At 41.1% G+C, this 13,245-nt stretch overlaps 1 protein-coding gene across 1 annotated transcript in view; it reads left to right on the top strand.

Annotated features, from left to right (window-relative positions):
• The window catches only part of SYNE1 (spectrin repeat containing nuclear envelope protein 1), a 493,953-nt gene that overhangs the window by 315,193 nt on the left and 165,515 nt on the right, over window positions 1-13,245 (top strand). The window contains exons 87-90 of the mRNA XM_074948627.1: window positions 1,140-1,325; window positions 2,524-2,646; window positions 4,907-5,089; window positions 6,941-7,084. Coding sequence (XP_074804728.1) covers window positions 1,140-1,325; window positions 2,524-2,646; window positions 4,907-5,089; window positions 6,941-7,084 — 636 coding nt within the window. The remainder of the gene's footprint in view (window positions 1-1,139; window positions 1,326-2,523; window positions 2,647-4,906; window positions 5,090-6,940; window positions 7,085-13,245) is intronic.

The raw sequence follows: 13,245 nt of genomic DNA, 5'->3' as shown, positions 1-13,245 counted from the left end.
TAAGTGTTCCAAAATTCTTTACAGATTGACAAATTACAGAAAATATGTGTAATTAAATGACTCTGCAGGCACATGTGCATTCCACTGCATATTTTGTAAACATGACTTTGGTGCAATTTTTTTTTAAATGTAACAGTTATGATGATACAGCAAACCCGTTTACCAAGCCCTGCTGAACCACAGCTGCCTCTTCTCTGAATCATCCTTTGGGAAATATAGCCACTTTCCTAGTTGTTCCCTGAATATTCGACATCTCTGCTTATCCACAAGTTTTGATGTTCCCTGAACAGTGTTGATTGTATGGGTGTGTGTGTGACACTGTGTGGATTGTGCATACATGGAAATAGTGGCGTGTTACATGATTCTGCGAATCAGACCGTCCCAAGCAGTCAATAGAAAATGAATCCGATGCAACAGCAGGTGCTGTCATCTGACCGAGACCAAAAGAATATAATGTGTTGGTGAATCTGGCCCCATGTGTATAATTCTCACTAGAGCAGGAAGATACAAGTTACACTTCCCTGTATTAGTGAAGTTGCTCTGCTCCAAGGGAGTTCACCCTGGGGAAGCTGCTGTTTCTGCCATCCGTGATGGTTTCCTACCCTGCTGTTACAGGCTACTAAGGAGTTGTTCTGATTCAGCACACACCCCAGGACACCCTGAGTATGCCTACTTCCTGGGCAGGCCATCTACGTTTTAGGCACAGCTAACATCCACTGTCTTGGCCGCCACACTGTTTGCTCCACCTGAGATCTTTCTGCTACCACGTAGGCCCAGCAGATGTCCAGGCTGAATCAGGGCCAAACTTAGTGTGTATTTTACCTTTATGTAACAACAAGCTAACGTATATGGAGAAATTCTTTAAAAAACTGATGTGTGGAGAGGTGCAGCTTCTGAAATGGTAAAATTTATGCTAGTGTTTTATGGCTTAATAAACTAAAGCTCTGAAGTTCATGCTCACCATAAAGATTTGCTTAAGTCTAATTGAAGTCCATGGAACTTAAAAACCTACTTATTCTTAAGTATGTGATTAAGTGCTGTGCTAAATAAAGGTGTGCTTAGGGTTGAACACATGCCTAAATGTTTTGCTGAATCTAAAAGGTGTCACTTAACTCTGGTGATATGGTTCTTCCATCCAGACCATGCTTGAGGAGTCTGGAGAGATACATGGTGATCTCGAGTCCATGACTGAGAAAATAGAATATCTTTCAAGCGTTTACTGTACTGAAGGGATGACTCAGCAAGTGTTGGAACTGGGGCGGCAGACAGAAGAGCTACAGCAAATTATCAAACTGCGGCTCCAAAATCTCCAGGATGCAGCCAAGGTACTTGAAGTGCCCTTCATAGCTGGCTGACAGCTGGAGTAACTCTTCATGTCGTCATGTTTGTAGGAGTAGCGGCAGAACAGGTCATCTATGGTTTATAACGTGTTTATCATAGAAAAAGAAATGGAACTGATATTGTGCCATTTCCAATATCTTCCTTCTGCAACATCTCATCCAGCTCCTACTGAAGTCCATGGGAGTCTTTCTGCTGACTCGACTGGGAGTTGGATTGTGGCAAAACTGTGGAGAGTAAGGTCCCCATTTCCAAATGGGTGAACCCGAAAGAGTGTGCACTTTCACATGTATCATGCTTTAATATGCAAACTCCTCAATGTGTGTGCATACTAGGATTTACATATGTTAACCCCACCTAGTGCATGTGCATGAGGGATTTACACATTTCAGCAAGGGCACGTGCAAAAGTGCAGAAAGCTTCTTTTATTTTATTTTCTTTAAATTTTCCAGTGGGTATGCTGAAAAACCTGTTGCTTTTAAGGCCAGAAAATGGCTCAAAGATTTATTTTTTAAATAGAGCAGTTTCTTTATCATAATGTAGCTTTCTTGGTGCTCGAGAGGGTTTTCCATTGCAATTATAGTATTCCTTTTGATGCTGGCTGCAGGTACAGAAAAGATACAAATTGATAAATATGGGAAAGTTATGTAAATTCAGTTAAAGGTATGGCAGATAGATCTGCTTTTTCTAGTTAAAGCTAAAATGCGGTCCTTGACCCATCACGTGATCTGAGCTCAGCAATCATATACTGCAATGTAGCAGATGTTCTGTAATAAAGCACAGTAAGGTGATACAGAACTTTTAAATAAAATCTGAGACACAAAACGTGTCAAACCACAAATGCGCATAAAGTCAAGGCTTATTTTATTGTTTATGGTACAAATCAGACACTGGTCTGAATACTTAAGTATCACGGAAGTGAATGGCATCACTTCAATCAAGTCCAGATTGAATTTGTTTGAGAGGGTACTTTCAGTGATATCTGTGTCTTGCAGAGCTCCTTTTCCAACTGATCCCAGGGTGTAATAAGAGTAAAGATTTTTGACACTCCCAATAACTTAAAATTGTAGTTTATATTGAAAAAAACTGGTGTTGTGTGTGGATTACATAGTGGATACTATAATACCAGATACATCTATGGCATTCATTTCTTTCTTGTTTGTCCCTGAATTTTATTTTTTGCAGGATATGAAGAAATTTGAAGCTGAGGTGAAAACTCTACAGGCTGCTTTGGAACAAGCCCAAGCTACCCTGATCTCTCCAGAGCTTGGGCGTTTGAGTCTAAAAGAACAACTTTCTCACAGACAGGTAAAAGGGTCAAGCCACAAAGATAACATGGAAGTGAAGTGAACAGCTCTAATCAGTGGGGGTGCCCAGGGGGTAAGGCACTACTTACCGTGAGTCAGGGTATTGGAAGCCAGCCATAAATTGTCCGTAGGTATGGAGAAAGCAGGGGAGGAATTGTTACCTAGAAGGGTGTCTCCAAGGTTGAATGCTTCATGGGGCTATTCCTCAGTTGATGCAGCTTCTGTACTCGCACCTACCTCAGGGCTGTGCCTAAAGTAACAATCTACCCCATAATAATACTAGCCTTTGTATAGCCTATTCCATCAGTAGATCTCCAAGAGCTTTACAAAGAAGGTCAACATCATTATCTCCATTTTACAGAGGGGGGAAACAGGCATAGAAAGATGGACTGACTAGCCCGCCCACCCAAAAGGCCAGCGTCCAAAAAAGGGAATAGAATCCAGGTCCCTGAATACCAGTACATTGCTCTATCTACTAACCATCTCTGCCTCCATAGAATATAGCAGCTTTTTGTATTTCAGTTGACTTATTATGGAGATTTACTTGTGGTTACCTTTTGTTCTCTGCCTCATGGATCGGCTTAACCAGAACAGTGACTCTGAGTACTTGATTACAATTTCCTACTCCAGACTAATACAGAACTACACTGCTAACTGCCCTCGTTCTGTCAGCACTAGCTAGACATCTGCTGGTTCACTTTGGTTAAACCACTGGTAGAATGGAGTTTTGTTTGTGTTCTTGGAAAAGATTAAAATCTACAAACACCGATGGGGTGAATGTTCGGAGCTTTGCATGTGGATTTAATAGCATTACTCTTGTTAATAAGGGTCTCACAGCCAATTCTCTGCACACCACAATGAATTATATATCCCTGTGAACCATCCCATCACCCACCTGGAGAGTAAAGGAAAGGTGATGACAATAAACTATAAAATAGTTACCAGATTATTCTTGATAGGTCAAGTCCTGTCCCTGCCAGGTAGAGCTGCACAAGGGGAAACCTTATGGACAGCTGCAGGGTGGCTATGCTGCCACCAAACCCAGCCCACGCACCAGAAGTGGAAGGGATAGATGCTTTGAGGGAGACTGACTTGTCATGCAGCCCACAGAGTGTCCTGAAGTCAGTTCCAAAATAAAGCTGTCCATTATGGTGGGTATGGGACCTATCAGGTGAAAATCTGGCGCAAAGGTGTTTGGAGAAGAAATAGGTATTCACCACTGACCTTTAGATCATCCATCCTCCTTCAAAAAAGGAAAAATAACCCCCAACACATTAGGTGCCCCAGATCTCAGGGTCTTCCCATTGCCCATCACCACAGTTCCATTGCTGTAATAGAGGGGGAAAGGGATGAATTTCTGTACCTCATACTGTCAAATTTTTGGTATTGAGGCTTCAGCCTGTTGAATTTAAAAATTCAGACTGTGTATGTTTATGCATATCTTCATTCATGCATTTTTTTTTATTGAGAATTCAGTAAACTCCTCAGTGACAAAACAAAGAATGTAGACCTAATCTATCCCCCTGTAACTGTGCATACGCAGTTCTCATGCATATGAATGGAAGTTAGGCACATGCATTGTGGGAAGAATAGATGCTTGGAGGGAGGCCAGATAAACAAAGGAGACCAGATGGTGCTTATTCAAGGGAAAGGATCTTTATGTAGCTGCATTTTGTTCCATTTCGTTGCTTATTTAATTTTAAACATCATCATTTTTAGCTGTGGTCTAAATTTACAAAGGAGGATTATGAGCACAAAATATGGGTGCTCATGCCCCATCTGAAAATGTGCAACTGTATCTCAGAAGGGCTCCCAGTTTGGTTTTACGTTTAAAATGTGCATATAAACAAGATTAAACAAATGCCTGTTGCTCAGAAACTAGGTCTGTTTTTTAAGCATTTTTGTATGTATTTTCTAGAATAGTTTAAAGAATTACTTTCATTCTAGACATAAACCCATGAACAGGGATAAACATTGGTTTGTTTCAAAGGGGGCTCAATAAGTGATTTAATTAAATCATATTTGTTCCTCTTCTATAGCTGAAATACACTTTGTTTTAATTAAGAATAAAAAATAATATTTACCACAAAATCAACAAGCAACTCCACTCTGAGCATGCCCTGATTGTGCTTCATTTAACTGTGGGTAATCTAATTCATCTTTTATTTTGCTGGTTGAACTCGCTCTTAATAACTGGCTGTGTGAATTGTCTTCGGAATTCATGGGAGAATTACTTACTATGGCACCAATTTTATTTCTAGCATCTGCTGTCTGAAATGGAGTCACTGAAGCCAAAGGTTCAAGCCGTGCAGGTCTGCCAGAGTGCCTTGAGGATGCCTGAAGAGGTGGTCACCAGCCTGCAGATATGTCACACTGCTCTCAGACTTCAGGAGGAAGCCAGCCGTCTGCAGCACATGGCTATCCAGCAATGCAATATAATGCAGGCAAGTGCAAACTGACCTGTGGGTGAGGGTAGGGGGTTAGAGATTGTGATACTACTAGAAAGGTTTATACTGGCACAGAATAATTCAAACATTCCCTTTTTTTTTTTTAAGCCCAGTGTTTGCCTGGAAGCATAACATGCCCACAACTTACATTTGAAAGATTTTGAACTCCATGTTTATTGGAATTTTAAGCATATTATTAGATGATTTTCTCAGTCTGCATTAATTCCCAAAGAAGTAAGGAAATAAAACTTCAATACCCAATTAGCCTTTGCCCTGTAATCACTGTTAAAAAATATTACTCCCCTTTTCATTCCAGTTCTTGTGAAGGGTTATTGCACAACCTATCAAGTTATTGCTTTAATTTTCAAAAATCTAAATTGTATTTTCTTGTTAATCTCCTTACTCCTCCGTTCATCACCATGGCATACTCTGGCTGTCTGACCCATCCATTTTGACTGAAAAATGAAATTTTCATTTCAAATATAGTTAATGGTTTCTTTATTTTATGGTGGATAAGAACCTGAGGTGACCAGTAGCAGTCTCTTCCTGATGTTGTTGTTCGGGCCATGCACTTTTGCCAATCCTAAACATTCAAATATCGTGAGCAGGACCTAAGCATCATGAGATTATCGTGAAAATCATGAGTTTATGGTTTTCCCTCAGTTATTAATTCAGGGTTCTTTTAATTTGTTTTCTGGCTTCAGAGCCTTTAACATGCACTCAGATCATGTTTCTAAGTTTTTCTCCACAAACAAGAGAGCCAGAAACTTTTTTAGTGAAAACGAAAGCTGAGCAGGAGTTGGGGCTTTAAGAAAACAACAGATACCACAAGATTTGTGATAAAATTGTGAAGAGTGGGCAACACTGTGTTGGTGGGCATGGTTGGTGAGGTAGCCAGTGGCAAGTCTTGAGCCCCAGTGGTTGACATTTGCTCTTTTAAAAAGACTTCTTTAACTTTTTTTTTTTAACTTGTGTTGGGGCATTGTCAGTTCAAAGCCCATCTTAATAGCTCAGATGCCTAAAGACTTTTAAATGATTTGCTTCCTTGCAACTCACAATGTTCCCCAATGAACTGTCTTCTCAATGAGAGCACTCCTACTTTACTTCAGCTGTTGCTGGTGCTGACCTTCATCCCATCATTACACTTTTTGGCATTGTGGCTTATGTGGCTGAGATTTTTTTCAAAGCCAACTAGGGATTTATTCACACACTTCCCAGTTAAGTTAATGAGTCATGGCTAAATCCACTAGTCAGCTTTGAAAGTCTCAGCCTATTTTTGCATGCTAATACAAAGGTGGAAGATGACATATTTTGAATAATTTACAAACAGCCTGGAAAAAGCAATTGAATATACAGAGTAATTCATCATTGGAAAGGAACTGGGCAAAGTGAATTCTAATTTTTTTCCAGTTCTAAGTTCTCTGCGGTTATTTACATGGTAACTTTGTAACTGTATTATTCAGCAATCCTCCATATTACATGCCAAGAAAAAAATCTGTTAATTCTTCTGTCTACAGAAATATATTTCACCAGAAAATATGTATTATTTAATGAGCTCTACATTGTATTTGGTAATATTTTTTCTAGACATGCACCGTTACTTTCAAAATGTGTATAGACATGGCTCTTCAGTAAGTCTCATTGAGTGAAGTTTGTTTTCAAATTAAATTAGCTTTGATGCATCCAATGAAGTGAGCTGTAGCTCACGAAAGCTTATGCTCAAATAAATTTGTTAGTCTCTAAGGTGCCACAAGTACTCCTTTTCTTTTTGCGGGTACAGACTAACACGGCTGCTACTCTGAAACCTGTTATTTTTTTGTATACATCTACTGTATCTTCTCTTTCTAGGAAGCAGTGGTACAGTATGAGCAATACGAACAAGAGATGAAGCATTTACAGCAAATGATAGAGTGTGCCCACCATGAGATCCAAGACAAACCTGTTGCAACCAGTAACATCCAGGAGCTGCAGGCCCAGATTTCACGCCATGAGGTAATGCAGCAGAGATGCAACTGTCCAGGCTCTGAGTTAATTCGTTTGAGAGATCTCTTGGTCACCTTAAGTTCTCTTGAGGTCACAGAGCAGTTTTTTAGCGGTCCACAAAGGCTAGCTTAGCAGGGAGGATTTATACCTCACATGCTCGCACAGCAAATTCCTATTAACACCATGGTTCCAAGTATCTTTATCGAGTAGGTCTCCTGAAGGCTTGAGAGCATGGTAACCTATTAAAGCATTAAGTAATTACCAAAGGCTGAAAAAGACACAGGGTCCATTGATGGATGTGTGGAACTCCAAAATATTTTAGTGGGAACTCTTTGCATTATGCTGTAACACAGTGCTGAATATGAGCAGTAAGATCATTGTCACTTAGTGATCTTAGGCCCAGTCCTGAAGTCTTCATTTAGTTCTTTCGCATCACTGAGAGAGATGCCTGAGAACAGACAGAGTAAAAGCAAGGGGCAGGATCGCCCCTCCTGAGGTAAAGCCCACAGAAGGCAATTCTAGAGGAAGAAAACTCTGCAAAGATCATCTTAAAGGGTCCTTTTCAAGTTATTCTGTCAGGGGGAGCAAAGTTTTGTCTCTGAGGAATGAGCTTCAGGTCCAGACCTCAAACCCCATGGATATCAGGAGATCATATGAGGACAGGACAATCTATGTGGAGGCTCCATGCCACCACACTGATTTGGAATCCCAGGTCTTCACATTGTGGTATGTTGTGCATTAGATTGCCAAATTGGTAGTGGCTCTTTCATAGTTTTTGACACTAGTGGCATTATGCTTTAGTTTTAGAAGAAAGGGTTACATTTGTCTTTCATAGTCTGTGTTGATCCCTGAAGTACTCCTCCTATACTGCTTAGTTAATTTTCCGTCACAATTGTCATGGAAGCTGTTTAATAAAATGAAAAAGAAGCTATTTGATACAAATGCTTTATGCTGTTTTGGTGAAGGATGTTCCTAATAATGTCTCCACAGAGAGATCTGAAAACATCAGTGCAGAGGGAGGCATTAAGAGTGGGGCAGGCACAGGGTTCACTGGACCCACACTTGTATGAGTAGAGTATCTGGGAATCCCTTCAGAGGAGCATAGAGAAACAATAGATGCTGTTCCAGTCCTTTTATTTGAACAAGTAGCTGTACAATGGCTGTGGTGCAGACCTGCAAGCTGCTCCAAGTTTGGGGAGGTGTAGTCTATCCCCTGCCCAAACCCTATTTATTCAGTTTGGGTGGCAGTGGAGGTAGGTTGCATGAATTTCACATGGTGGGAAAAAAGAAAAGGAGTACTTGTGGCACCTTAGAGACTAACCAATTTATTTGAGCATAAGCTTTCATGAGCTACAGCTCACTTCATCGGATGCATACTGTGGAAAGTATAGAAGATCTTTTTATACACACAAAGCATGAAAAAATGGGTATTTACCACTACAAAAAGTTCTCTCCCCCCACCCCACTCTCCTGCTGGTAATAGCTTATCTAAAGTGCACTCTCCTTACAATATGTATGATAATCAAGGTGGACCATTTCCAGCACAAATCCAGCACAAATCTATTACCAACAGGAGAGTGGGTTTGTGTTGGGGGGGGGGGGGGAAGAAGACCTGGATTTGTGCTGGAAATGGCCCAACTTGATTATCATACACATCGTAAGGAGAGTGATCACTTTAGATAAGCTATTACCAGCAGGAGAGTGGGGTGGGGGGAGAGAAAACCCTTTTGTAGTGGTAAATACCCATTTTTCCATGCTTTGTGTGTATAAAAAGATCTTCTACACTTTCCACAGTATGCATCCGATGAAGTGAGCTGTAGCTCACGAAAGCTTATGCTCAAATAAATTGGTTAGCCTCTAAGGTGCCACAAGTACTCCTTTTCTTTTTGCGAATACAGACTAACACGGCTGTTACTCTGACACCTATTCTGAAGTTTCTGGGAGCATTGTGATTTTGATGGGCAGCACAGTAGCTTGCAAGATATTAGGTGTCTTCTGCAATCATTAGATGTCCATGCAATTGTGAGATTACAATATAGCCTGATCATGTTCTGTCACAGTGTCATCATGTTGCATTGCAATGTGGTGACACAACTTTATTGCAGGATATTTCTAGTGTAAACATGATGATGTTATGATGCAAGCAGTTTTCCTACCAAAATGTCAAATTTGGGTACCTCTGGCATACAGACCAGGAACAACATATAGTTTGCTGAATCACACTCATAAAAATAACTTGGATTTACATTGAAAAACTGAGCTCCGGTAAAATGATGAGTGCAAAGAAATCTGACATTTCTATGTGTACTCACAAGCTGCCTGCCTGTTTTTCTTTACACCCATAAGTTTCTCTTCTGAATCTCAATTTTAGGCCTTTTTAGTCTGTATAATGTATCTGTCTGTATAATATATTTTGTTTATACTTATATATTGTGACAAAGGTCTCTCCTTGTCTCCATGGGTTCCGCGTTTTCTGGCAGATTTTGCTAGCCTCAGAGGCTCACTGTGACCCTCCACGTAGCCCTTCTCTCTCTAGAGGCAAGGGTCACAGCTTACTGAGCCATTTTCATGATAAGCCAGCAAGGGAGGTGAGGAGAAGCAACCCTCCCTTGCACAGTCTCTGTTGTCTCCCAGTCTCAGTGATTAATCGGGGAGGGAAGGGGGGAGCCCAGGCCCATCCTCTATTCCAGGCTCCAGGCCAGGGACCCTAATAGTAGCAGCTTTGGTAGCTGACTTTTTGGAAATAGGACGTGTACAATTCTCTGGGCCACTTCCCCACAGCAGCCCTCCCTCAATATCTCCTTCACCGTTACCTCAGGGCCTCCTTCCTTGTGCCTGATATGGATTTGTACTGCTTCGTTCCTCCAACAGCATGGCTTCCTCCTACAGCTCCTGACACACACCCCTCACTGACTAACTGGGAGGCTTTTAACTAGTTCCAGCCAGCCCTTGATTGGCTTCAGGTGTCCCAATGAACCTAGCTATCTCCACTGCTTTCTGGAAGGATCTTAATTGGCCCCAGGTGTCTTGATTAACCAGGAGCAACTGCCATTTGGTTACCATGGTACCAGGGATTTGTTTAGCCTGGGGCTAATATACCTGTTCCTCACTACTTTACTATAGCCATCTGGCCTTGCTCTGTCACAATATATACACACACATGCACACCGTTATGGTTGTTCTTTCAAAAGTTTACAACTGAAAATTGACTTAATACAGCTTTGAAACTTTACCGTGCAGACCCCCCCTCCCCCGCTTTTAACCATCTTAATTTAAATGAAACAAGCACTGAAACAGTTTCCTTAGCTTGTCAAAAAAGAATTAAACTTTCCCTTTATTTTTTTAATAGTTTAGGTTTAACACAGTACTGTACTGGAGGGTTTGGGTGTCTTTTGTCTCTGCTGCTGCCTAATTTCGTTCTTCCGGTTCCAAATGAGGTGTGTGCTTGACCAGTCAGTTCGTAACTCTGAGGTTCTACTTTATAATATATATTTTGATTGAGAGGGGTATGTTACGCACTCAGTGTGCTGGTTATTAACTATGGAAATGTTACTGATTCCTAATAATAGTAATGGAGTTAAGTAACTAAAGCCTAGTGGGTAGAATTGTGATAGACTTTCTGTTCAGCTCCTGAGTTAGGGTGGGGGTTGGCTCACAATTTCGTATCATGGCAACTGGAGCAAATAACTGTTTTGGGCCCATGAGTCGTTGGAGTTAGAACCTGATTTGATTTAGAAAGTTGTTTATTCCAAAACCACTTGCTTCACACTGGAAGCTTTGCATAGCCTCCTGATGAAGCTGGAGAATCCCTTTGGTTGCTGACATAGTTCCTATTTTTAAGAAAGGGAAAAAAGGTGATCCGGGTAACTACAGGCCTGTTAGTTTGACATCTGTAGTATGCAAGGTCTTGGAAAAAATGTTGAAGGAGAAAGTAGTTAAGGACATTGAAGTCAATGGTAAATGGGACAAAATACAACATGGTTTTACAAAAGGTAGATCGTGCCAAACCAACCTGATCTCCTTCTTTGAGAAAGTAATAGATTTTTTAGATAAAGGAAACACAGTGGATCTAATTTACCTAGATTTCAGTAAGGCGTTTGATACCGTGCCACATGGGGAATTATTAAATTGGAGAAGAAAATTGAAAGGTGGATAAGGAATTGGTTAAAGGGGAGACTACAACGGGTCCTACTGAAAGGTGAATTGTCAGGCTGGAGGGAGGTTACCAGTGGAGTTCCTCAAGGATCGGTTTTGGGACCAATCTTATTTAATCTTTTTATTACTGACCTCGGCACAAAAAGTGGGAGTGTGCTAATAAAGTTTGCGGATGATACAAAGCTGGGAGGTATTGCCAATTTAGAGAAGGACCGGGATATCCTACAGGAGGATCTGGATGACCTGGTAAACTAGAGTAATAGTAATAGGATGAAATTTAATAGTGAGAAATGTAAGGTTATGCATTTAGGGATTAATAACAAGAATTTTAGTTATAAGCTGGGGACGCATCAATTAGAAGTAACGCAGGAGGAGAAGGACCTTGGAGTATTGGTGGATCATAGGATGACTATGAGCCGCCAATGTGATATGGCCGTGAAAAAAGCTAATGCGGTCTTGGGATGCATCAGGAGAGGTATTTCCAGTAGGGATAAGGAGGTTTTAGTACCGTTATACAAGGCACTGGTGAGACCTCACCTGGAATACTGTGTGCAGTTCTGGTCTCCCATGTTTAAGAAGGATGAATTCAAACTGGAACAGGTATAGAGAAGAGCTACTAGGATGATCCGAGGAATGGAAAACCTGTCTTCTGAAAGGAGACTCAAGGAGCTTGGCTTGTTTAGCCTAACTAAAAGAAGGTTGAGGGGAGATATGATTGCTCTCTATAAATATATCAGAGGGATAAATACCAGAGAGGGAGAGGAATTATTTAAGTTCAGTACCAACGTGGACACAAGAACAAATGGATATAAACTGGCCACCAGGAAGTTTAGATTTGAAATTAGATGAAGGTTTCTAACCATCAGAGGAGTGAAGTTTTGGAATAGCCTTCCAAGGGAAGCAGTGGGGGCAAAAAATCTATCTGGCTTTAAGATTAAACTGGATAAGTCTATGGAGGAGATGGTATGATGGGATAACATGATTTTGGTAATTAATTGATCTTTAACTATTCATGGTAAATAGGCCTAATGGCCTGTGATGGAATGTTAGATGGGGTGGGATCTGAGTTACCCACGAAAGAATTTTCTGTAGTATCTGGCTGGTGAATCTTGCCCATATGCTCAGGGTTTAGCTGATCGCCATATTTGGGGTTGGGAAGGAATTTTCCTCCAGGGCAGATTGGAAGAGGCCGTGGAGGTTTTTCGCCTTCCTCTGTAGCATAGGGCACGGGTCACTTGCTGGAGGATTCTCTGCTCCTTGAAGTCTTTAAACCATGATTTGAGGACTTCAGTAGCTCAGACATAGGTGAGAGGTTTTTCGCAGGAGTAGGTGGGTGAGATTCGGTGGTCTGCGTTGTGCAGGAGGTCGGACTAGATGATCATAATGGTCCCTTCTGACCTTAGTATCTATGAATCTGAAAGTGCATAAGAATGGCCATACTGGTTCAGACCAAAAGTCCATCCAGCCCAGTATCCTGTCTACCTACAGTGGCCAATGCCAGGTGCCCCAGAGGGAGTCAACCTAACAGGTAAATATGAAGTGATCTCTCTCCTGCCATCCATCTCCACCCCCTGACAAACAGGCTAGGGACACCATTCCTTACCCATCCTGGCTAATTGCCATTAATGGACTTAACCTCCATGAGTTTATCCAGTTTTCTTTTAAACCCTGTTATAATCCTAGTCTTCACAACCTCATCAGGCAAGGAATTCCACAGATTGACTGTGCGCTGAGTGAAGAAGAACTTCCTTTTATTTGTTTTAAACCTGCTGCCCATTAATTTCATTTGGTGGCCCCTAGTTCTTATATTATGGGAACAAATAAATAACTTTTCCTTATTCGCTTTCTCCACACCATTCATGATTTTATACACCTCTATAATATCCCCCCTTAGTCCCTTTTTTTCCAAGCTGAAAAGTCCTAACCTCTTTAATCTCTCCTCATATGGGACCCGTTCCAAACCCCTAATCATTTTAGTTACCCTTTTCTAAACCTTTTCCAATGCCAGTATATCT

The sequence above is a fragment of the Natator depressus genome, chromosome 3, assembly GCF_965152275.1.
Source record: "Natator depressus isolate rNatDep1 chromosome 3, rNatDep2.hap1, whole genome shotgun sequence".
NCBI classification, from domain to species: Eukaryota; Metazoa; Chordata; order Testudines; family Cheloniidae; genus Natator; species Natator depressus.
The sequence above is the reverse complement of the archived record's forward strand: the minus strand, read 5'-3'. Positions and strand labels throughout refer to the sequence as shown.